The sequence below is a fragment of the Sorghum bicolor genome, chromosome 2 (assembly GCF_000003195.3).
Source record: "Sorghum bicolor cultivar BTx623 chromosome 2, Sorghum_bicolor_NCBIv3, whole genome shotgun sequence".
Lineage (NCBI taxonomy): Eukaryota > Viridiplantae > Streptophyta > Magnoliopsida > Poales > Poaceae > Sorghum > Sorghum bicolor.
In genome coordinates, this window is record NC_012871.2 from 17,572,555 (window position 1) to 17,598,855 (window position 26,301).

The window sequence follows — 26,301 nt, forward strand, 5'->3', positions numbered from 1 at the left end:
TTTGAATCAATGCCATTATAGATAGTGTTGAGAGCCATAGTATTGCATTACTTGTTTGCTCTCTCATTGTCGGTGGGGTTAGCGGGGTCAAGGATCACAAAATGATTCTCTGTGACTTCCCACACTCTATCATTGATTGATCGAAGGTACATTTCCATTTTTCTCTTCCAATAGTGAAAAGAACTTGTGCCATCAAAGAATGGTGGTTTGCCCCCAACATGGTTGAACACTATTTGAGCTATAATTTAAGCACCGAGGTTGTTAAGCCTTCACAAAATGGTGACCACGGCTCTGATACCACTTGAAACGTCCTAATATGGCTAGAGGGGGGTGAATAGCCTATTTAAAAATTCTACAAACTCACTAGAGCAAGTGGTTAGTAAATAACAAAGCGAAGCTTTTTGCTCTAGCTCTAAAAGGGGTGTTTGCAAGCCACCTACCCAACAAATCTATTTGCTATGATCACTATGCACACATGAACTAAGTCTCTACAAGTTACACTAGTGAACTAAGCTACACTAGGCAAGGTAAGCAACTAAACTAATTACACTAGTTTGCGGTAAGTAATATATAGGATGAGATATTTATACCGCCGTGTAGGGGATGAACCAATCACCAATATAAACAATCAAGCACCGGGAGAAATCCAATCAAACACAATTGAGACACCAATTTTTCTCCCAATGTTTACGTGCTTGCCGGCACGCTACGTCCTCTTGTGTCGACCAACACTTGGTGGTTCGGTGGCTAAGAGGTGTAGCACGAACCTCGTCCTCACTAGGACACCACAAGAACCTACCCACAAGTGAGGTAGCTCAATGACACGAGCAATCCACTAATGTTGCCTTTGGCTCTCCACCGAGGTAGGCACAAACCCCTCACAATCACCGGGAGATGGCCACGAACAATCACCAACTCGTGCCAAAGCTCCTCCGCAGCTCCAAGCCGTCTAGGTGGCGGCAACCACCAATAGTAACAAGCAAACCCACTGCTCAACGATCACTAGTGCCACTAGATGCTTAAACTCTAAGCAAATGCAACTAGGATCTCTCCCAATCTCACTTTGGATGAACAAATCTTGAACAAGGTGAGTGGGATGTGTGGGAGTATGCTCACAAGGTGTATCAACAAGTTAGAGAGTCAAGGGCGTGAGCATGAACCAGCCAAGGCAAATATATAGAAGCCCCAAGCATCAAATAGTTGTTGGCCACTTACCCCACTGTCTGCGTCTACACCAGACGCATCCTAGTTCACATCAGACGCGTCCAGTATTGACCAGACCAGCGTCCGGTGCTCTTGACCGTTAGAAAAGTATTCGTTGCCTCTAACACTGACAAGGCATTAGACTCTCAATTTTGAACGCACCGAACAGTCTAAAGAGGGACCGGACGAAAACTCAGGGAGCGTTGCAAAATGTCACAACACCAGTCGCTGCACCGAACTCACACACCAGACCTAAACTCAGAGAGCTCTGCAAGATGAGTTTGCACCGGATGCTAACTTGGACGCGTCTGGTGTCACATCGGATGCGTCCGGTGTGCACCAGACGCAAACTCAGAGAGCTACTCGAGACAGCGTGTCCTCTGGATGAGTTAGATCAGACTCAACATAGAGAGTCTGGTAAAAAATTGAGCTCACACCGGACGCTCAACTCGGACACGTCCGACCTCATACCGGACGCGTCCGGTGTGCACAGAAAACTTTTTTTTTCAACTAAACGCTCTACACTTTCTTCCCTTGCTTCTATGTGCCAACACCAAAGTGTCTCAACACTTGTGCACGTGTATTAGCAAATTTCAAAAACATTTTTCAAGGGTTAATTAATTCGTTCACTAGGTCCTAATGCATATGCAAGGAATCCAATCACCTAGTGGCACTTAGATAACCGTTTTCACAACGAGATTACCCCTCTTAATAGTACGACTATCTATCCTAAATGTGATCACACCCTCTATGGTGTCTTGATCACCAAAACCAAAACCCTAAGCAATACCTTTGCCTTGATCTTCATAGGGTTTTGTTTTTCTCTTTCTTCTTTTCCAAATTGAGCACTTGATCATCTTGTGGTCGTCACCATTTTCACCATGACCATCTCTTGCTCCATCACTTGGCATGTACCAACCTCATTAAGTCTACGCACACTTAGTATAGAGGTTAGTACTAGGGTTTCATTAATTATCTAAAACCAAACTAGAGCTTTCACTGTTACCTGCTGTTACAAGCAAAAAATTGATCGAAGGCACCTAGAGAAAGAAAATTTCATACAAGGGTACTGAGGAGCTTTTTCAAACTTCGATGGTACACAAGTCATTCTAAATTTTTATAATGGCACACGGGTAAAAAGCTCATAAAATTATTATTATATCTTTGTTCAATTGAGATCCAATCAAACAAGGACTCCCATATAATTAATTAACCTGCAGGTAGTTAGGATAATATATATTTACTTTAGGATCATCAAATATTTGTTCTTATGTCCAAGGTCTTTTGTGTTTGTCACACCAGGGAGTTCAGGTAACCAGTAGGCAGTATACAACATGGCCTTCCAGCTGAGTAAGTGTTGACGGTAGATAAGTCCATCAATATAGCATAAGAAAGAACTAAAATTAGAATACTATCTAGCTATAGGGGTTATTACTAATAGAATTCCACGAGTTTTGGTAATTGTCTATTTTTATAGGGGGTTATTAGAATTAAGATAAAAGGAGATCCACATGTCAAATTTATATAGAGAGAATACGTGAAAAGTCAATTTAGAAATACTCTAGAAGACACAGGAAGACACCACTTGAAGGATGGGACCCACTTGCCATAGGGCAGGGGCGAGCACCCTACCTTGTCAAGGGCGACCGCCAGGAGAGTTTAGCCAATGAGAGTGAACCTCGCGGATCCTGCCTCCACCGACTTTGAGGATTAATCTTGAACGCACGTTTAAGTCGGTTTGATCTAAGGGTTGTGGTGCTTCCTAGGGGGCTATAAATACAAGCCTACCCCCATAGAAACTGTAATTCAGAGAAGAAGAGTTCAGAATTCTCTAAAGAAGAATTAGACAGAGAGGGGTCCCTCGAATGGATCTATCTCTATAGGGTTCTTAGCCACCATCTCAATTAGATCTCTATAGTTTTATAAACATAGCTACATAGGAATAAATCTAGAAGGAGTCAAGTTAATCTTAGAGTCCGGATCTATTTTCGTTCTTGGTAAACTCTTATTCTTCTTTGTTATATTTATATTAGTTCTTGCAACTATAAATATGACTTTGATCTATTTGATTATATTAGAATTGACTTTATTCTATTTGCTTATGTTCTTAATTATATTATTATTAGTCTACTTTAATTATATGCTTAGCGTAGTTAGATTAGAATTATATTTATGTATAGGATCGTATAGCGCTTACTCATTAGACCGATGGGTAAGTGATAGATAATGTGTAGGCGAGGTGCCTAGACCGTATTTATCTGCGATTACCTCTTATAGTCTGGAGCTTGAGGTAGATCGCAGGAGCGACAGTCCTGTTGAGTCTTTTGTATTCCTTCTTCCGATTATAAGGATTATAGAGCACCATTATTACAGGGAAGTGATTGCCATGTTCATGATCTTTCTTGCTAATATCATTATGCATAGATATAATCTTTTCTAGCAATGATGTTATGTGTACTTGCACTAATCAATGTATGCTTTGACAATATAATTAGAATACTTAGGATTTATTCTTATAGATTATCCTAATACCATGCTAGTGTTATAGACTGAGAGTAATCTAATTGAGATGATTATTATGTTTATCATATGGCTATAAATTCTTATTTATCATATGTCACTTATTATTCATGTTCATATATTTATCTTATGTGACATTTACCCTGCATGAGAGATAGATAAAGACATGGTTAACATCTCCATGACTAACATGCAGTGCTCATTACTCATTATCTATTGCAAGTTCGTTCCCGGTGGTAAAAATATAAATAGTGATACATGGATGACTCCCGGTTAAAATGCTATATCGGTATTATCTGTGCGCTTGGAGATCTTTTATTTATTTCTAGAAAATCATGTACATTTAATACCAACACTTCTACATCATGCTGGGGACGACAACCTGGCTTAAGTGATGTAAAGTAATTTTAACGCCGTTGCTAGAGATAGGTTTAAAAGGCTATTTTTAGTAGTTGCGTTAAGAAGTGTCAACAGTAAGAGGATGTTTGGTTAGAGGTACTAAAATTTAATAGGTACTATAACACATTTGTAATTATAACAATTAGTGTTCAACTATGGACTAATTAGGCTTAAAAATTGTTTTGCAAATTATTCTCTAACTATGTTCTATATTTACTCCCTCCGTCCTGGTATATAAGGCGTAATCACCTCTACTTCAAAGACCAAGAACACATTTAATTCTGTCTCACAAAGTCACAACACTAGTGGTACTGCATTTATATTTGTGAGAGAGCATGCCTTATATTATGAGACATGAGCAAAAAGTGGTTATGTCTTGTATACTAGGACGGGGGAGTAATACTTTATGTATGTATCTAATTTTCAATGTGATAGAGATTAAAGTTTATAAGAGGAAAACCAAACAGAGCCTAAAAATGCTTAGGGCCTGTTTGTTTGCCTCTGATTTTTTTAATACTCATCACAACGAATGTTTGGACACATACAAAAAGTATATATATATATATATATATATATATATATATATATATATATATATATATATATATATATATATATATATATATTCACTATATCTTGTTATTTACTCCCCTCGTTATATTTTCGCTATACCTCATCCAAACAATCTTCGCTATATCTTGTTATTTACTTCCTTCATTCTAAAATACATGACATTTTTTAACCTAGTTACAAACACAAGCACATTGTTACTTACTCCTTTCGTTCAAAAATAGATGATGTTTTTTATTGTGATACCTAGTTACAGACGCAGACTCTCACAAACACGAGCGCACACTCACCCTTATGAACGTACGCACGTACACCCTACCCATATGAGCACATCTGAAGAACTGAGTTGGACCAGCAAATCTCAAGATTGACGAAGTCACCACAGGCGTCTCACTGTTGACGGGCACGTCGCCTACCACTAAAAGCATAGCGCTGTTAAATCTTGAAATAAATCCAGAAAAATGCGAGCCCCCGTATTAAGTCGAGGACTTAAGTCCGGGTGGACAGATTTTACTACAAGAAACACAACCGCTTGATCTATGATCAGTTTGCTAAAATAGATGATGTTAAAAGACGTGTGCTTGTCAAACTTTTTTTTTTACTTTAGTTAAGTTTGTAGAAAATACGTGTAACATACATATATATATCTCTAAATAAATTTATTATAAAAGTATATTTTAATGATACTAATTATGTATTATATATACTTCTTTCATAACCATAAAGAAAGTCGATTTGGACAAAGTTTGAGTTAAATATTGAGAACATAAATCATAAATAACTTTAAAGTTGTTGAATTTGGAAATATGAAAATCATATAAATAGATTTATCTTGAAAAATATTTTTATAAAAATATACATATATCACTTTTTGATAAATATTTTTATAAAAATAAGGAGTCAAAGTTAGGCTTTAGAGATCATATCGTTGTTCTAAATTTTTATGGGTATAGAGAGAGTATTAATTTTATTTAATATATAATTGATCAAAGTTAAAAAAAGATTTACTTTTCATAAGACAGAGTCAATTTTAGCTAAGCCGAGATCATTCTAACATGGACACGTCACCTTTTTCACGACGTTTGACTTGCTCAAAAGTTCAGTATCTGTGATGTACGCAGCGGGCGCAGCAACTTCACTTGGGCCTTGTTTAGTTCCTGAAAAATTTTACAAAATTTTTCAGATTCTCCGTCACATCGAATCTTTAGACGTATGCATGGAGTATTAAATATAAATGAAAATTAAAACTAATTGCACAGTTTGGTCGGAATTGACGAGACGAATCTTTTGAGTCTAGTTAGTCTATAATTGGATAATATTTGTCAAATACAAACGAAAATGCTATTATTACTATTTTGCAAAAAATTTTGGAAGTAAACAAGGCTTTGATCCTCCTTCCTTCCTCCCCCCAATCCCCCAGCAGGCTCTTGTCATTGCCGATCGACGGCGCGAACCGCAGCGTCGTCTGCTCCTCGATTGTCCCGCCGCCGCCCCAGCTCGCCGAACAGGCGAACACCGACACGGCGCGGCCTCCGTCTCCAGGGCCCGCCGATCCTGCAGAGAGGTAACTGCTGCTTCATGGCTCCGTGCACTTGTCTGGCTTTAGAGGAAGGTTTGTGCCTGGAAGACCCAGGAGACGAGCGTGCGTAGGATAACCTGGGCCTTCCTCCTAATCCAGTAATCCTCCTCGCGCGGCATTCTTCGCATCCGATTCCTTTTCCCGCTCCGGACGCAGGCACGCGCGCCGGCATTCCCTGTGGAAGACGCTTCGGCGCCGCTTGTCGCATTCACGGGCGCATCTCCGTGCTGTCCCGAAGCATGCTTTGGCTTTGCCCTGCGTCCCAAGCTGTCGTGTCGGCGGTGCCGCCACCTCGGTAGCCAGTTCGGTAGGTGAGGGGAGGGAAGGTAACCACCGCTTACCTTACGCGGGTTTCCTTCCACTTCCACTCCCCTGTTTTGACTTCTTGCCATCCGCCGGGTAGCTGCTGCTGCTGCGCGGAACGGGATTTCCGGGTCGGATGAGATGAGGAGGCGCTGCGGCTGGCTCTCATCTCTGTTCCGCCCTCGCCGGGCCGGCCGCTCGCTCCCGCAACCAGATCCGCAGGGTCCCGATTCCGAGCCCAAGGTATAGCAACGGCCGCTGCATTTCTTTCTTGCTGTGGTTGTTTGTTTGTTTGATTGTTTCGGTAGGCTTTGCAATATATAGGATTGTTTGGTGGTTTCATTAGCATAGCCAATCAGCTGTTGATTTGATTTCCCACTGAACAAAGATTAATTCAAGGTGCGTATGCTGCATTTGGTTTGTACATATTTTGCCTTTGCTCGCTGTTTATTTTAGGGAAACTACGGCAACCATTGAGGGTATGAGGTTACCTTTTTGCTTTTTTGGAGTAGATCTCACTCTGCTGATCTTGTCTCTATCAAATACTGGTGAAGCCTCCTAGATCCAAATGCAACCCATCGGGTTTGGGAGATTCTGAGACATGTTGGGCACTCGAGTACAGTCGATCATGCAGAACTTTTGAGAAGATCATACATAACTTTTTCATATTTTTAGCTGAAGCATGTGTCAGGCTGTCAGCTATTACTTCAAATATCACAAACTATCCCCCCCCCCACCCGCGCAGATACAGGCCTATCTTCTCGTTTAATGATGGGTTGTTAATTTCTTTGTTTTATTGTTAAGAGTATAAGGCACCTCTTTGATGTTAGCACAAAATCCAAGATGAACTGAACCAGTGTCTGCAAACAACAGGCATGCTTACCATGTTGCATCATAATTATGTCCTTTCCCTTTTTACTGTATTACCATGTGATAGAAAACCATGATTTTAAGCAAATATTTGTGCAGAGTAAACTGAACAAAGACCATGTGCCTTGTTAGGAGATAGTATTCTCCATTTTTCTGTTTTCTGCTATAAGCTTTGAAACTTTTTGAGCAAATGTGGTTTCCCGAGATCAACTTTTCTATATAACTTAATATATTCATACAAAACTTTTTCATATGTGCTAGGCACGTTAACATTTTGCTTCTTGTGCAATGTTGAGCAGGCAGTAGATAAGCGCAGTGCTTCTGACGAAGTTACCATGGAGAACATTGTGTCAAACAGTGATTTTTCTGAGGGTCTACATTTGTGGCAACCAAATAGTTGCCATGCATTTATAGCCGTTGAAGGATCAGGTTACCATTATGGTGTAAGGCCACATTCAGGGTCAACCTATGCTGTTCTTACTCATCGCACACAGAGTTGGCAGGGGCTTGAGCAGGACATAACGGAAAAGGTTACCCTTGGTACCGAGTACTTTGTTGCTGCATATGTCAGAGTTCATGGGGAAGTTCATGAGCCCATTGGAGTTCAGGTCACTCTCAAACTTGAGGAGGGGTCTTCTACCAACTATCTTTCTATCGCAAGGTATTTCGACAATAAGCCACCATTCAGTGTGTTGTTAATATATCATCAGCACTGTTTTATCATTAAGCAGTTTTTATTAGGATTTTGGCCTCACAAGAACGCTGGGAAAAGATAGAAGGTTCATTTAATCTAACAACTCTACCAAGACGTTTAGTGTTCTACCTTGAAGGTCCCCCTCCTGGTGTGGACTTGCTCATAGATTCAGTCACCATCTCGTACAAGGTATTGCAATGGATCTCTTGCTTGCTTGCTTGTGTGTCTACAATTGCTTGATGGCCCTGGAAAAGGAAGAATTATTGTCTGCTGAAACGATTTCTGAGAACATGTCATTTGATCATCCAGAACATGTGCAAGGACTATTGTTAAAATTGAAGACAGCTTACATTTTAGTTTTTGTTAAACATACCCCTGACTTAGATACTAATTTGGTCTACTAGATTCTCTGCCTTATAGTCTTATTAACTATGGATTTTCTTCAGAAAACAGAGGGGTCAGCTTCATCAATTGGTGGAACAGAGAACATCATTTTAAATTATGATTTTTCTAAAGGCCTTCATCCTTGGAATCCCATCTGCTGCCATGCATATGTGGCATCACAATGGTCTGGTTTCCTTGATGGTATTAGAGGGAACTCAGGAGAGAACTATGCTGTTGTTTCAAAGAGAACAGAACACTGGCAGGGTCTTGAGCAAGATATTACGAATCAAGTGTCTATAGGCACTGCTTATGTAGTTTCTGCTTTCGTTAGAGTTGATGGGAATGTCCAAGGCCAGGTTGAAGTCAAAGGAACCCTTAGGTTGCAAAATGCAGACGGATCAACACATTATAACCCTGTTGGAAGGTATTGTACTTAATAATTTTTCAACGGTCAAATTCTTTTGACACTATCCTTGGTTGATGATCGAATTGATGTAACAGTGTGGTTGCCTCAAAAGAAAAGTGGAACAAATTGGAAGGCTCGTTTTCTTTGACAAACATGCCAAAAAATGTTGTATTTTACCTGGAAGGACCTCCTGCTGGTGTGGATCTTGTCATTGATTCTGTCACGATTACTTGCTCCAGACATAAACAGTCAAAAGTGAGTTCTTATGTGCCTTTTGTAATATTTTGTTGAATGAAATTCTTGATTTACCTTTTTTCTAATCAATATCATGCTATGCACTTTTATATTTTTTCAGAAGTCTAATGAAAAAAATAATCAGAACTTAACCTAATTTACGCCTGATCTTTCATGGAGTGATGAAAAATTCTTTGTAATCTCTATTTTCATTTACTTCTAATGAAATCGGTATGAGGAATGCAGTGCACAGGATTTTACTGTCAACTTTCTGTTGTATTGATCTCCATGTGCTCCATATTTAATTTTGTGCACATATATACCCTTTGGTTCTGGGGTCTTCATTCATTGTCTTATGTCATAAAAAAAGTGCATGAACTCTTACAGCCTCGGTTTTGCTGATTAATGATTCCTTTTGAATTGAAGGAAGTAAAAGTACCAAGTGGAGCCGAGACTATAATTAAAAATCCTCACTTCGATGATGGGTTAAAAAATTGGTCAGGAAGAGGATGCAATATCTGCAGACATGAGTTCACTGCATATGGGGATGTCCGGCCTTTAAATGGCAGCTATTTCGCTTCTGCAACTGGACGGGTTCACAATTGGAATGGCATCCAGCAAGAGATCACAGGCAGGGTGCAGCGGAAAGTTCTTTATGAGATCAGTTCTGCTGTTCGAATATTTGGGAGTGCCAATGATACTGAAGTGCGTGCTACTCTGTGGGTACAAGAATATGGTCGTGAGCGATATGTGGGACTTGCCAAGTAAGTTGTTTTTGTTTCTTGTTCTCTGTTGACAATGCTCTTTTTAGGAGCCAATGACACTATTATCTTACTACTTTTTTTCTATAATCAAAGAAACCAGACTTCTGATAAGCAATGGACACATTTGAAAGGAAAGTTCCTTCTTCATGCTCCCTTTACCAAAGCTGTTATTTTCATAGAAGGGCCTCCTGCTGGAATTGACATTCTTGTAGATGGTCTTGTCTTATCTCCAGCAAGAAAGCTACAAGCTGCACCGTGCCCAAAAATTCAGGTTTGTAGGCTAATGGCTTCTTAAAGTCTGAGATTATTTGCTTGTGAATGATCTCGAGTTCCCGACTCTTGAGACTTGTGAAGCCTTTATTTTTGTTATAACTTTCATCTATCATGATATTGTAGAAGTGTCCTCTCTAATTCAAGAATATTTACTAAATATTGCAGAACGTTCAGTATGGAACTAATCTATTGCACAATAATGCCTTCACTCGTGGGCTTGCTGGGTGGAGTCCTATGGGTTCATGTCGATTGAGTATCCAGACTGAAGCACACCATATGCTATCTTCTATTTTGAAGGACCGTGCAAGTCAGAAACATATAAGTGGTCGTTATATCCTTGCCACGAACCGCACAGATGTTTGGATGGGTCCCTCTCAGGTCATAACTGATAAACTAAGGTTGCATGTCACTTACAGAGTATCTGCTTGGGTACGAGTTGGGTCTGGAGGACATGGACGTCACCATGTAAATGTCTGTCTTGCTGTGGATAACAACCAATGGGTCAATGGTGGGCAGGTGGAAGCTGATGGGGATCAATGGTATGAAATCAAAGGAGCATTCAAGCTTGAAAAGCAGCCATCCAAAGTTACTGCATATGTTCAAGGCCCTCCGCCAGGTGTTGATCTCAGAGTCATGGACTTTCAAATATATCCAGTCGACAGAAAAGCGCGGTTTGAGTATCTGAAGGACAAAACAGACAAGGTAAACTTCAATGCACTTCACATTTTAGATGTGAATTCTTCCAATTCATATATGGCCGTGCATGATCCAACCATTATTTCAACAGTGGTGATTTTATTTATTTATTTATTTACTTATTTTGGCTTTGTTCACAAGACCCTATCTAACCAAATAATGGCTTAGCAACCCTTAGTCAAGTTTGTTGATATAGTCTATCCTTGAAGGGGCGTGTGTGTGGGGGGGGGGGGGGATTGGGGGGGTGGGTGGTTATGAAACCTTTTGACCGTTACTTAATGCTCAGTGTCACTAGGTAAGAAATTTGGAATTTATGAAGGCTTAGAGATGAAACTTAGTATTAGGTACCGTAGCCAAAAAAACTGAGGTCTTGTGGAACTAAACCTCCAGTTTGCTAAATTTATACTATATGAACTTTCTCGATTCTGCTGACAGGTGAGAAAGCGTGATGTTGTTCTAAAGTTCCAAGGATCAAATGCAGTGAATCTTTTAGGTTCATCTGTGAGGATACAACAGACCGAGAATAGCTTTCCATTTGGATCATGCATCGCGAGACACAACATTGAGAACGAGGATCTTGCTGAGTTTTTTGTGAAGAACTTCAATTGGGCTGTATTCGAGAATGAATTGAAATGGTACCATACAGAAGCAGAACAAGGGCGGCTTAATTATAAAGATTCTGATGAGTTGCTTGAATTTTGTGAGAAACATAAGATACAGGTTCGTGGCCACTGTTTATTCTGGGAAGTGGAAGACGCTGTCCAACCTTGGGTCCGGTCATTGCAAGGCCACCACTTAATGGCTGCCATTCAAAATCGTTTGCAAAGCCTGTTGTCAAGGTACAGAGGTCGATTTAGACATCACGATGTAAACAATGAGATGCTACATGGGTCTTTCTATGAAGATAGACTGGGAAGGGACATTAGAGCTTACATGTTCAGAGAAGCACATAAGCTTGATCCTTCTGCTGTCCTGTTTGTTAATGATTACAACGTTGAAGATGGATGTGACACAAAATCTACCCCTGAGAAATTCGTTGAACAGGTCGTTGATCTCCAAGAACGGGGTGCCCCAGTTGGTGGGATCGGTGTGCAAGGTCATATCAGCCATCCAGTGGGAGAAATCATATGCGATTCCCTGGACAAGCTCGCCATACTAGGTCTCCCGATCTGGATTACTGAATTGGATGTCACAGCAGAGAATGAACACATACGAGCTGATGATCTAGAGGTGTTCCTCCGCGAAGCATTTGCACATCCTGCTGTAGGGGGAATCATCCTTTGGGGATTCTGGGAGATGTTTATGTTTCGAGAGCACGCGCATCTGGTGGATGCTGATGGGACAATCAACGAGGCTGGCAGAAGGTACCTTGCTCTCAAACAAGAGTGGCTGACCCGTACCAACGGCAATGTCGATCGCCAAGGAGAGTTTAAGTTCAGAGGATACCATGGTTCGTACACCGTGGAAGTGGACACGCCTTCAGGCAAGGTAGCTAGATCGTTTGTTGTTGATAAGGATAGCCCGGTTCAGGTGATCACTCTGAATGTTTAATGTGTGGGAAATCATGCACGTGTCCTGTATTGTAGCGAGGTACTGAGGTGTTGAACACCGCAGGCCTTCAGTGTGTATAGAAAATGAGTATTAAAATATTTTCACTTTTATTCTCCGTTCTATTTTTTGTGTGTGACTATAACGAGTTATTTACATGAACATACGGGGCAGAATCTGGACACAACCTTGCAAGATCATTAAGGCCTCGTTCGGTTATCATCGATCCAGGTCCAGAATCAATCCTGGCCAGTCTTTTTTTTCAGGATTTTGAATAACGCTGGAACTATTTCTGGCCAAACGGCGCCTAACTGGACATTTGGACATGCGAACTGAGCGAACGATTGGATTTATATCATTTCATCACTCCCACACCTTTTTAGCTGACATGGCACTTCAGGAAAAGTGCAATAAACCTAACATCAAGATTTTTTTTACAGTTTTATAGGAATTAAAATTTGTATGGTGTTTATGAAATGAATGCTTCCAGTAGAGTTTCGCTCGGTTTCCCATACGTGAGGAAGAAACAAAATACTCCTGATGGAGTTTTACTCAATTTTCATTGCGTTGGATATGACTCTTGTAATGTTTCATCTAGATAAAAACTCATGTTCTCTCTTCATAATAACTAGCCGGGATCCCCGTGCAGTTGCACGGGTTAGGATCCATTAGAAAATACTAACGGGTGTATACTATTTATTGAATCCATTACAAACGGGTGTATACTATTTATTGAATCCGTTACAGTTGAACATAACGGGTACATACTATTAATTGGATCCGTTACTATTTAGCATAACGGGTGTACTGTTCACAGGAAGATAACGGGTACACTGTTCACTGGATCCAATCCGTTAGTGTTGTACTTAACGGGTGTACTGTTCATAGAATCCGTTACTGTTCTACTTAACGGGTGTACTGTTCATATAATCCGTTACTGTTAATGTACAGTAAATTGTGAGAGAGGCAGTGGTATACAATTATAAGGGTAATTATAAGGGTAAGGAGTAGATTTCTATGCCACACTATCATTTTTAGTAATGTGTTATCTCATTAAATAAGAATGGAACTCTTGTTAGTCACTAGGACTAGCATTAATCCACAACTAAGCAAAATGTTGAAGAAAAAAATTTATACCCGTTCCAAATGATAGTCCATGTGACATCCGGGTCTTTCAATGGTGACAAAGACCATTCCAATGGCAAGAAAGGTAAACGACAACAGCATACACAACTAACCGGCAAATGTTGATAAGAAAAAAAAATTGTGCTTACTCTTAATGCCATGACCTGATCTTGCCAATAGATCCACGTCACATAGATCAATATAAATAAACCATAATAAGCATACTTAAGACACTCCAAAACAAAAAAAAAAGATAATTTCTATATTTATTAATTATAAAGTGTCAATTAAGTAAAAACATTAGGTGACTGTAATTATAGAAGAGAAATAAGGAAGATAATATAGTGATGAGTAGTCGATGGAAAACGAAGATATATAATTTCATAAAAAATATTCTATAGAAATTATTTATTGGAAAAGTAGCTATGTGTAGTGTCTAATAAATAAATAAATTATGAGGTATGGAAAGACAATTAATGCCTCTCCGACGAGCGCCTGAGAGGTTGGTCTGCGCTCTCGGTTCCGGCTTTCCGCCCAAACAGCCGTCGGCCCGTCGCGCGGCCGCCCTGCCGGAGGTCCGCCGAGCCCGGTGTTAAGAGGTACGTCATACTACGCACGCTATAACCCGAGCCGATTGATCGAGGCGCGCCATCGCCCTGGAACTGCGAGCGATTCGCGTCGTCTGTTTGCTAGGCTTCCTCCCCCTCTGATACTACTATCCGCGTCCTGTGTTTACTCCATCCACTGTTGTCAGTAGTTGGTGTGGTAACGGGGAATTCGAGGATTGCAAATCCTCTTGAAAAATTAACCCAACGAGTATTACACTAGCTCTTTTTTTCCCCACTCTTGTACCGGCCTGTCATAAATAAGAGCTTCTTTTAGATAAAATAAATAGGTAAAATATTTTTGTGTGCAGAAGTTTCTCGGTTTCTCTTCGCAAGAGAAACCTTATCCATTTCCTTATGTTTCCAGTACGTCTGGTTCATTGTTCATGGCGTGCAACTAACTGATCAACTGAACTTTGTGAACTATACCTGCAGACGAGTCCTCAAATGCTGTGATTGGTAACATCTAAAATTAGTGTAAGCTGCTGTAACAATGGAAGAGGTTCAAAACTGTGTGATGAAGCTGGTTAGTGCTTTGCAGAACTTCATATTTCTCCTGTGAATTATGGCTTGGTCGCTTCAATCTGACTGCTACTACTTCCACTGGACAGCGGAGCAATCCAACGCGGCACAGGGATAAAGTGTATGTCGGCTGTGGGGCTGGGTTTGGTGGTGACAGGCCAATGGCAGCTCTTAAGTTGCTGCAGAGAGTCAAGGAGCTTAACTACCTAGTTCTCGAGTGTTTGGCAGAGCGAACTCTGGCAGATCGGTACCGGATTTTGGTGTCAGGAGGCAAAGGATACGACCCTAGGGGTATCTTCTTGACAATTGTTGCTTCTAATGTTCTTGATTCAATTCTTGACCAATGGAGGTGACACCTGTTATCTTCCTTAGTGCTTATGTGACTATTTTAAATTACCAAATTGCGCACCTTTTTATGGCCATATGCAGTCAAAGAGTGGATGTCTTTGCTTCTACCCTTGGCTTTTGAACGGAAAGTTTGCATCATAACTAACATGGGGGCAAGTAAGATATTTCTGGCTGTGGTGCAACTTTAGTGTTGATTCTTTTTTCACTTTTTTTTACCTGTTTCTTCCTGTTATGTTAGTGGATCCTCTTGGGGCACAGAAAGAAGTACTGAACCTGGCATCTATCTTGGGACTGGAGATAACAGTCGCCGTAGCTTATGAATCATCCTTTAAAACTCAAGGTATTTTTCATTTGTTTGATAGTGCCAAGCAACATGAAGCCCTAGGTGCTACATCTGTATGCTTCTTAAAAATTTCCAATCATGATTGGTTTGTCTGCAATGTAGAAACTGATAATAAAGATTGGATGATATCTCAAAAATGCAATCAACTTTGAATATGTTCTAATTGCTTTTCTTAATTTTGCCTGTTTTTGTAGGAAGCCCTGTATTGTCCGATGAATCAACAGGAGGAAGAGGGGTAATTTACTGATCACTTGAGATCCTCTCAACATTAATTATCATTCATGTGCTTGACTTCAGTTTAATACAATTAAATGATGATTCTTATGGCCCCTTGATCAAAGAAACTATTTCCATTCTATATGTTCTTCTGATTCTTTATAATGAAAAAAGCCTGTGGGATCTCTAGTTTGAGTTTTATTTGTTCTGCTGAAAGGTCCAAGTCAGAAAATGTAATGGTTAATTTTGCTATAGGCGGCTCTAGAATATAATAAGAAATTAAGATTACTTCAAATAGACATGTTGTGGTCCAGGCTTCATGTGTGGCTGAGGACATCAGCCCATGCGTGTAAATGTATTTGTGTATCTGTGATGAGGAGCAGAGAATGGTCTTGATTTGAATCCAAAAACATCCTAAAAAAATATGAAAGGTAAATGTAATCTGCAGAATCCCAATTTTTATTTGCTTCACACAAATGAATTATGCATCTCAACCTGGTGAATGAATTGCACACATTTTACTAGCTTACTGATTAGCAACCAACCAGCCTAAATCTGGTGTAGGGTACTCCATGACATGAAAGTACTAACATCCCCCTTGATACAATTATGTTTTACCATATTATACCACCTGTTGCCTAATGTCACTTCACATGGATACTATAACTATCCTTGTAGCCACGTTTGAGTTTAAGTACAAAATGAGTGACCTTTATCATGTGTGGTATCTGTTTTTCTTAGTGAGTCTTACCCTATGATACGGTGTGGTCTATGAGGGGTGTGTAAGGGAGAATGGAGAAGTGATTGGAACTGAGGGTTGGAGCGAAGGGGATAGCGAGGCAGCAGCACAGTGGAGAGTTCGCCGGTGGCAGCGGCTGAACCGCGTGCAGCCACCGTCGAAGAGAAACACCCACCACTCGGAAGTCTATTCTTCTTCGATGATCCCTATTACATTCTCTAAGTGCCACTTATAGAGTTGCAGCACTTCCTAACTACGCACCTCCTTGATCCATTGCATGAGCAGGACCAATTCCTAACCGCTCACCTCTCTGCATAATGTCTAAAAATAACCCAGCAGCCTAGCTACTGGTTGGTGGACGCTTGGTCTGTGGACTCTTAGTACGGCGCCTATATTGGCAGCCTAACCTAAAAAGGAGTCCGCAACATTTCCCCCCTCCCCAGCAAACAGCTCGTCCGTGAGCTGAAATTCAGGATAGCGCTTGTTGAACTTTGCAATCGGCTCCCAAGTCACCTTGGAAGGAGTAGGCACCACGCGACCATGCAAGATGGACGGCAGCGGCTCGGTGGTCGCTGGTGGCTCCACTGTACTTCAGCAAGGCCACATGGAACACGTTGTGGATGCGGGCCTTGGGAGGAAGACGGAGCTTGTATGCCATGGCGCCATCCTCTCTGTAATCTAGTAAGGGCCAAAGTAGTGAGGCCCTAGCTTGGAGGAGGAAGCTGCTGTGATGCCAATAGCCGTACATTGCTGTAGCCGGAGCCACACACAATCTCCGATGGCGAAGTCGACCTGGCGTCTCTTCTTGTTCTGGTGCTCTTTCATGACATCCTGGGCGAGCAGCAGACGCTCACGGATTTCCTCCAGGAAGGCGTCACGATCGCGGAGCTGCTGGTTGACTGCAGCGACCTTAGCTGTCCCCGGTGTGTAGGACATCAAGGTCTGTGGGGGTTCGGCCGTAGACAACCTCGAAGGGAGTGGTGCGGAGCGCGGACTAATGTGGAGTGTTGAAGCAATATTCAGCCCATGGCAGCCACTGTAGCCATGAACGCGGACGGTCATCAGCGAGGCACCGCAGATATGTGACGGTGACGATGATGCTGTTGGTCACCACGGACTGGTCGTCCGTCTATGGATGAAAGGCAGAGCTCCGGAGCAGCTTGACCCCGGTCAGCTTGAAGAGTTCCTCCCAAAACTGGGAGGTGAAGACCATCCCCGGTCACTCACAATGGAGTACGGGAACCCATGGAAGCGCACAATGTCGTCGAAGAAGGCGCGAGGAACAGACTGCGCCGAATAGGGGTGGCTGAGGGCGATGAAATGCGCCATCTTGGAGAATCGGTCAACGATGGTGAGGATGACTGACTTCCCGCCAACACGTGGAAACCCCTTGACGAAGTCCATGGCAATGTCGCTCCACACGTTAGCTGGGACTGGCAGCAGCTGGAGAAGGCCGACTGGGTGCAGGTGCTCTATTTTGTTTCTCTGGCAGACAGAGCAAGCTGCAAATGAAGTCCCGGACGAAGCGATGGCTGTAGGTGTTGTAGAAGGTTGCTCGCAGTCGATGCAATGTCTTCTGTGCGCCCTCGTGCCCAGCCTCATGGGCATCCCGCAGGAGTTCAGGCCAAAGCGCCGAGTCATCCGGCACGAAGAGGCGGCCCTGGAACAGCAGCATGTCATCTACCAATGCCCAACCGGCCGGGGCGGTACTAGCTGTGAGCTGGGCACGGATGGCCTGCGCCTGGCCATCGGTCTGCAGCTCTGCCTGCAGGGCATCATACATAGTGAAGATGGATGTAGAGATGGCCCGAACTGCAGGGCTGTCCTCGTCACGGCAAGCAGCACGTCTGCCACCGTGTTCAGCTTCCCGGGGCGGTACTCAACGGTGATGTCGTAGCCGAACAGCTTGGTCACCCACGTGTGTCGTGGAATTGTCGTCAGGCGCTGGTCGAGGATGAACTTGAGACTCCAATGGTCTGTGCGGACTGTGAACACACGACCCCAGAGATAGGGCCGCCAATGACGAACCGCCTTGACCAGCCCGATGAGCTTGCGCTCATAGGCTGGGAGCTTGGCATGGTGGGCTGGGACAGTGCTACTGAAGTAAGCCATGGCACATCACCTTGGTGGAGCACCGCACTGAACCTAGCCCCTGACGCGTCGCAGTCCACGATGAAGCACTTGCTGAAGTCTGGAAGTTGTAGCAGGGGCGCGGAGATTAGCGCCGTCTTGAGGGTGAGAAAGGCTGCCTTCGCTTCAGGCATCCAAGAGAAGGCCTCCCGTTTGAGGAGGGCTGTTAATGGCCCATCCACACCGCTGTACCCACGATGAACTTCCGATAGTAACCGGTGAGGCTGAGGAACCCTCAAGGCACGAGCTATGTGAGGCCGGGGCCATGCCTCAACCGCCTCCACCTCCACCGGATCCATGGCGACACCCACGGCTGAGATGATGTGCCTGAGGTATGCCACCAATGGCTCGCCGAAGAAACATTTGGAGCGCTTGCCGAAGAGGTGATGCTGGCGCATCTGCTGCAGCACGATGCGCACATGCTGCAAATGCTCTGCCCAAGATGAGCTAAAGATCAAAATATCATCAAAAAACACAAGCACAAAATGGCGGATATAGGGCTTCAAGATGTCGTTCATGAGTGCTTTAAAGGTCGCTAGCGCGTTGGTGAGGCTGAAGGGCATGACTAGGAACTAGAAATGACTGGGGTGCGTGTGGAATGCGGTCTTGGCGATGTTGTCTGGGTGCATGCGCACCTGGTGGTACCCGCTGCGGAGGTCGATCTTGGTGAAGAAGCGGGCGCCCTTCAGCTCATCGAGGAGGTTGTCAAGCACCGAGATCGGGAATTTGTCCTTGACGGTGGCGTTGTTGAGGGCACTATAGTCGACACAGAAGCGCTAGCTTTCGTTGTGCTTGTGGACCAGGAGCACCGGGGAGGAAAATGGTGAGGTCGACTTCCTGATAATCCCACGTCTTCGCATTGTCGCTCGATCTCATCCTTGTGGAGCCACGGATACCGGTATGGACGTATCGCCGCTGGTGCAGAGCCTGGCAGAAGATGAATCCGATGATCGATCTTGGTAGCATGCCGGTGGCAGGCCGCGTGGCTCCTCGAAGATGTTCTGATAGGACTGCAACAGCTCTAGGATAGGCAGGGGTCAGCGACGGCACGAGCTGCCACCCTGTTGCTGCCCAGACCAGTCTAGTGATGGGACCGGCCATTGTACCAAAAGGACATCGCCAGGGCGCCTAAGTCCCAAACGATAGACCCCAATGTCCGCAGCCACTGGACGCCAAGGACAAGGTCAAACCCGACCAAGTCTAGGGCAAAGCAGTCAATGGAGAAGGCCTCATCGCCAATGGTGACACCGGTAGCAAGGCAGACTCTCGGGATATGCACCCGGTTGGCATTGGCCACCATCGTGTTCAGGGCCATCACGTAGAGTGACGGTGAGGCCCAAGCGTTGTGCGAGCGCTGAATGGATGAACGTGTGAGTGGATCCGGTGTCCACCAGCGCCCGCAGTTGTTCCCCGCCCACGGTAAACCGGTAGCATCATAGAATCACCGTGGCCGAGGCCAGTTAGCGTCTGGAGGGAAATCTCCAAGTCCGTGATCTCGTTGAGGGTTCATCCTCGCCGTCTGGCAATTCCAAAGGAAGACGCCCTTGGCAGCGCACTTGTAATCCTTGTTGTACGGCTCTGGGCAAAAGTAGCACTGGCCGCTCTGGCGTTTCTCATGCATCTCCACCGGCCGCGTACCCTCTGCCTTGCCCTCATGCACCATGGCGCCGGAGGCAGTAGTAGTGGCCGACGTAGTTGCACGACAGCCAGACCCTTTTGGCGCTACCAAATTGTTGACAGTAGGGGCCTTAGCTTGGTGTTGCTCAAATGCCCGCGCGAGGCTCATAACCTTCTGAAGATCGGCAGGGTGCTGCATCTCGACGTCGTGGGCCAGCGGCTGGCCCAAGCCGCCGTTGTACAGATCGATCACTGTCCGCGGGGCGAGGTTGTCGCAATGCGTGAGCAGGCCAAGGAAGCCCCGTGAGTAGTCCTCCACAGTGCCCGTACGGACCAAGGCCTTGATCTCCGCAATTGAGTTGGTGCGGATCGGCAGCCCGAAGCGGAGGTTGACGAACTCGACAAAACGTGGCCACAGAACCTTGCCGAAGTCGCGTTCTATCTAGTAGTAGCATTCCTCCACGGTGCCGTCGAGGTACAGAGAAGCCATCGGCAGCTTCTCATCCTCTCGAACACGATGATTGCGGAAGAAATTTTCACATTTGTTCAGCCAGGTCAGGGATATGCCTCACCATTAAAGGTCGAGAAGGGAATTTTGGGTGGCCTGCGCGGCTCGCGGTGTGGGTTGAGGAAGCGGCGGCCGCCGCTATCGTAGCCATGGTCATGGTCGCGGCCAGCACGCCCGTAGTCGTGGCTTCCCCGGTCAAAGTCATGGTCAGCGTAGTCGTCGTAGTCACGGCTGCTGCGGTCAAAGCTGCGCCAGCCGCGATCGAAACCACGCCAGCTGCGGTCGTGGTAGGTGCGCCAGCCGCGGTCATCGTAGGTGCGCCCACCACGGTCCTCGTAGCCGCGCCCGCTGCGGTCGTCGTAGCTGCGTCCGCCGCGGTTGTAGAAGTCGCGATCAAACACGTGGCGGTCAGATGCGCCGGTCGAGGTCGTGATCGCAGCGCTTCCGCTCGCGAAGTGCGCGATCGCAGAACGAAGCCCAGGTGCGGTCGCGCTCGGGGTCTTGCACGTCGTCATCCGTGTCGTCACGATAGGCGTCGGCATTGCCACCGTGGTCCTCGGCCCCGCTGGCGCCCTTGCTGGCATCATGCTTGCTGGACTCAATGCGTGCCATCCGCTGGTCGTGGGAGCTGAGGCGGTTGGTGATGGTGGTAAGCTGGGCGAACATGTGATTGAATTTTGCATCCAGCCACGCCTCCAGGGCCACAGGATCGAAGGGAGTGCCGGACATGGTAGTCGATGCACTCGGAATGGGCTCTGATACCAAATTGATACGGCGTGGTGTATGAGGGGTGTGGAAGGGAGAATGGAGAAGTGATTGGAACTGAGGGTTGGAGTGAAGGGGATAGCAAGGCAGCGGCGCAATGGAGAGTTCGCCGGCGGCAGCGGCTGAACCGCACGCAGCCACCGTCGAAGAGGAACCCCCACCACTCCGGGAGGTCTATTCTTCTTCGATGCTCCTTATTACATTCTCTAAGTGCCACTTATAGAGTTGCAGCACTTCCTAACTACGCACCTCCTTGATCCATTGCATAAGCAGGACCATTTCCCAACCACTCACCTCTCTGCATGATGTCTAAAAATAACCTAGCAGCCTAGTGGTTGGTGGACGCTTGGTCTGTGGACGCTTAGTCCGGCACCTATATTGGCGGCCTAAAAAGGAGTCCACAACACCCTATGCCTAGGTAGTAGGTATATGTCTTTTAATTGTACAATACATTCTGCACACAAATAACATTGATGTGAGGTTTCCCATACATAGTCAGTGTAGGATGCCATCAAATAAAAAAAACTATCATTAGAAGTAAGTAACAATTACATGTAGTGGATACGTTTAAGCAATTCTACCTCAATTATGCATATCTTGGATCTTTTGATTAATACTTATTTTTTGCTTTATCTTGATGCCAGGGATTTTATAATCTGTCATGTTTTATCTTACTGTTTTTTTTTAATGTAAAGGGAAGTAGCACATATCTTGGGGCAGCTTCAATTGTACATTGCTTGGAAAACTATAAACCACATGTTGTAATTACTTCACGGGTTGCTGATGCTTCGCTCTTCTTAGCACCTATGGTATAGTATTCAAGTTTAATCTATCACTCTCATTTTTGCTATTGATGTAATGCCCTTTTTTTTTATCGAAAACGCAGGAGAGCTGCGCTTCATTAGTAATGCCCTTTTTCGTTTAATACTATTTATGCAAGGTGAACATGATGAATTTGTGTGATCAAATATTAAGCTACCTTTGCCTTTCCTTTCTTGGTTTGTGTATCGTTATTTTTTTTCTTCCTAATCTGAGCACTGTACTGTTTAAGGATCATATGCATATGTATTGAAAAATCTTGATGAGATGATATAGCTCAAATGTCTGTGTTATATGCCTGAATAGGAGTTGTGTGACTAGGCAATTTTCGAGCCACAGATATTAGCAGGACCAATTTGCTCTCTCTTTCTGATTCTTTGGAAAACAACCAGTTTTTTAGGGCACTTTGCAAAACAATCACTTGATTTATAAGAATAACCAGCTCAAGTTATACCATGTTTGGTTGTCCAAATGTGAGTTTGGGTCAGAACATGTACTCAAATTTGTACTAATTGTATTATTCTGCATGTGCGATATTATTTTTGTTTCTATAGATTGCACCATATAATGAAGTCAATCCAGTCTGAGCACAGATTTTTTCATGTGACAGTGATTTATCTCTTTTACTTCCCTTTTCAACACTACATACAAGAATAACAGCTCAAGTTATACGTTTGATTGTCAGAACATGAGTTTGGCTTGGACCAAGTACATTCTTTTCTACTAATCATATTGTTCACCGCTTTGGACTATTTTTATTGGACACAAAAGTGAAGTTAATCCAGAACATCTGAACACAAATGTTTTCATGCGAGAGTTAATGATTTATCTCTTTTACCTCCCTTTTCAACACTAGATCTATGAATTAGGTTGGAACTGGAATGACATGCAGTTGGCACAAGGAACATTAGCATGCCATCTTCTAGAGTGTGGCTGCCAACTCACTGGAGGATATTTCATGCACCCTGGTACACTTTTCTTTCCTTCCAAAATAATTAGGCCTTCTCTTTTAACCGTAGCCATGATTTGTGTTCATTGTATGGTCTGTTTGTGATGTCATAAAAAGCAGGAGATGCACACAGGGATTTTCCTTTTGAACAACTTCTGGATTTGTCTCTCCCATTTGCTGAAGTTAGTTACAGAGGAGAAGTCATTGTCAGTAAGGCAGATGGCAGTGGAGGCCTTTTGAGTCCCCATACATGTGCTGAACAGCTTCTTTATGAAGTTGGAGATCCTGCAAACTACATAACTCCTGATATGGTGAAGTCAAAAACCAATTACAGTTACAATCATAGCTAGCTTCTTATCGAAATATTGATTATATTTTGCTGGAGCAGGTTGTGGATTTCTGTAATGTACAGTTCCACCAAATATCAAAAGACAAGGTCCGCTGTGATGGAGCAAAACCATCTAATGCTTGTTGCCCTGAGAAACTCCTGCAGTTATCTCCTACTGTATGTATTCCTTGATAATTAATTGGTACAAACTTTAAGTTTATCTTTTAGTTCTTCCTACATAGAACTTGATTGTGATCTATGACCACAAAGACTTGCATAATGAGCAGCATAGTTTTAATCAGGGATATAAATTCTCCCTTTTCAAAATACCATGCCCAGTAAGCAGCTGAAAACTGACTGGTATATGTTGTTTCCTAATTGAACATATAGGTCTTCTGAAAATTTTTTCTTTAAAATGTCTGTCCTTTCAGTATTATAAGACTTGCCAATGCATTTTGTTGAACTTACTATTTAGATAAACCAAAACCAGGATGTTACAGTAACTTGTGGACCTTGAGAGCGAACAGCTCTCGGTAATTCTTTGATTATGGAGTGAGAGGACGTGTTACATATAGAGGTGAGGAGATCGTGAGGCTTATGGGAACAGTGCCAGTCAAGATCTCTAAACACTCTGAGCCAACCACAGCTGGTCAAGCACTCCTACAGTTAAGGCACAACATAACCAGTCAAGGGATTCCTCTAATCACTCTGAACCAAGGGAGGGACACGCCTATTCTAACACTCCCCCACTTTGCACGTTTAGACTGGACTTGAACTCCATGAATACTGAAGAAGGCAGCCCTTTGGTGAAGATATCTACGTAATGTGAAGAGGTGGGAACATGCAGAACACGAAGATCACCAATGTCGACTCGCTCCCGGATGAAGTGGAGATCGATCTCAATGTGCTTGGTTCACTGATGCTGAATCGGGTTGGAGGTCATGTAGACGGCAATGATGTTGTTGCAATACACCAGTGTGGCGCGCCGGAGAGGGGCATGCAGCTCTAGAAGAAGCTGGCGCAGCCAGGTGGCCTCAGCAACTCCATTTGCCACCGCGCAATACTCGGCTTCGGCACTGGATCTTGACACCATGTTCTGACGCTTGGAGGACCAGGAGATGGGATTGTCACCGAGAAACACGGCATAGGCTGAGGTGGACTTGCGTGTGTCGGAACAACCTTCCCAATCGGCGTCAGTGTAGGTAGACGGCCGCAGCAGGAGACCAAGATGGAGGGTGTTAGAGAGCGAGCAGGCAGCAGCGTGCACGGATCAGGGAGCATGCAGAGGCTGAGCAGGGAAGAGAACATGCAGCCGCACGCATGGATCAGGAATGGATCAGGGAAGAAGTGCGTGCAATGCTGAGAGGTGACTAGGATGAAGGAGAGCCAACCAAGGGCATTAGCTATATTTAGGAGTGATTAACCGGGACCCTGGCAAGGCAAGCAACAGATTAGAAGGAAATTCCTTCCTCTTGACCGGCCGTGGGCAGAGCCCCGCGGCTGGATTCCCCTCAACCACGCAGCCCCAACCACGTCCAGAACAATCTGGTAATCGGAGCTCAGGCCTTGATCCGCCCCCCGCCACCCCTGCTGCGCTGGCCATGTTCCTCACCACTGCAGCCATGGCTGGTCCTGGTTCACTCGCCGCACCGCCAGTGTTCACCACAACCATGGCCACCGTGGTGCCACTACCTGCACATCAGCCTGTGCCTTCCCCGGATGCCTTCAACGCGTTGAGGGCGGCCATCTACGGCCTGCAATGCCAGATGGGGGAGTTGTTGGCGCGCCTGGCGGCCGTCACGAGTCGAACATCGCCCTCTGCACCACCGCCTATACCGTATGGCCTGCTAGGGTTCGGGGGCATCTCGGCCCTTCCGACGTCGGTTCCGATAATTTCGGAGGTCTTCTCTACGCGGCAAGTCCTGCCTGCGAGTTCAACGCCTGGCCCTTTCCCACAGCCAGTCAGCTGGGCGCCGCCGCAACCGGCCAGCGGGCTCCTGACTGCCAAGGAGAGCAGCAGTCCGGCGCCGCTTTCCTCCTCTCCTTCACCGATCCCATCATTCACAGCCCCCAACCTTGTGCCGCCACAGCAACACTGCGATGGCGTCTTCTATGGGGGCGTAGATGGCATCCAAGCAACGACGTCGGAGCTGCAAGCGGCGGTGCGCTGCCTTCTGGCGTGCCAACAGGGTCAGCGCCCCATCTTCAAGCAGCGACGCCCAATCGTCTCTGCAGCGACAATCTTGCAGTAGCTCGCGGAGAGGAAGGTGATTGCACGGGCGAGTGCCTGCAAGGTGTCTGCGGCGGTAGGCTGCGGCGCGGCCTCCTATTGCGCCGGTGGCTGCAGGAGATGTGCTAGCCTATGCACGAGGCGACCTTAGCGACGGTCGACCTCATCACAGGATGGCCACCAACAAGCGCGCCGACCCATTGCTATCTTTCGGCACGAGTATGGTGTTTTTCCCGTGGGCAGCGACCTCCAACTCTGTGGCAGCGGTGGTAGTGGAGCCGCTCCCCTCCTTGTCATCAGCGGGGACGCACTGCTTAGCGCCTATTAGGATATGTATATATCAGGATCAATTAGAGATTGATTGGCAATCCCCTAGATAGGCTAGCTGCCATGTATAGCCTAGGATTGTTTCTATTTATAGCCTAGGATTGTTTCCTTGTACAGGGAATAGCTTCCTATGTATGTAACTTCCATGCATGCCCATTGGCTATATATATGAAAGGCTCCCCACCCACAATGGGTGTGTGGTGATTCCCTCCATTCTATTCCCTTCTACATGGTATCAAGCTATTTTTAGGTCCTCTCCCTCCCTCCCATCGCACCAGCCCTCCCTG

General features: G+C 44.8%; 3 protein-coding genes across 4 annotated transcripts in view; all 3 read left to right on the top strand.

Annotated features, from left to right (window-relative positions):
* LOC8059759 lies at window positions 6,102-12,609 on the top strand. Of its 2 annotated transcripts, XM_002459758.2 has the most exons (10): window positions 6,300-6,597; window positions 6,675-6,817; window positions 7,744-8,105; window positions 8,186-8,327; window positions 8,585-8,946; window positions 9,024-9,183; window positions 9,589-9,926; window positions 10,020-10,197; window positions 10,365-10,901; window positions 11,331-12,609. In XM_002459758.2, the coding sequence occupies exons 2-10, from the start codon at window positions 6,716-6,718 to the stop codon at window positions 12,444-12,446; spliced, it is 3,297 nt and encodes a 1,098-aa protein (XP_002459803.1). In that variant the 5' UTR covers window positions 6,300-6,597; window positions 6,675-6,715; the 3' UTR covers window positions 12,447-12,609. The 2 variants fall into 2 exon arrangements, with proteins under 2 accessions (XP_021309040.1, XP_002459803.1); XM_021453365.1 differs by lacking the exons at window positions 6,300-6,597; window positions 6,675-6,817 and adding an exon at window positions 6,102-6,256.
* The window catches only part of LOC8059760, a 31,458-nt gene continuing 19,169 nt past the window's right edge, over window positions 14,013-26,301 (top strand). The window contains exons 1-10 of the mRNA XM_021453366.1: window positions 14,013-14,167; window positions 14,609-14,699; window positions 14,785-14,986; window positions 15,125-15,199; window positions 15,282-15,383; window positions 15,581-15,621; window positions 22,057-22,170; window positions 23,037-23,148; window positions 23,250-23,440; window positions 23,518-23,634. Of these exons, the coding sequence (XP_021309041.1) occupies window positions 14,667-14,699; window positions 14,785-14,986; window positions 15,125-15,199; window positions 15,282-15,383; window positions 15,581-15,621; window positions 22,057-22,170; window positions 23,037-23,148; window positions 23,250-23,440; window positions 23,518-23,634 (987 nt within the window). The 5' untranslated portion in view covers window positions 14,013-14,167; window positions 14,609-14,666. The remainder of the gene's footprint in view (window positions 14,168-14,608; window positions 14,700-14,784; window positions 14,987-15,124; window positions 15,200-15,281; window positions 15,384-15,580; window positions 15,622-22,056; window positions 22,171-23,036; window positions 23,149-23,249; window positions 23,441-23,517; window positions 23,635-26,301) is intronic.
* Window positions 23,644-25,895, top strand: LOC110432604 (predicted GPI-anchored protein 58). The gene has a single exon (XM_021453367.1). The coding sequence runs from the start codon at window positions 25,059-25,061 to the stop codon at window positions 25,707-25,709; it is 651 nt and encodes a 216-aa protein (XP_021309042.1). The 5' UTR covers window positions 23,644-25,058; the 3' UTR covers window positions 25,710-25,895.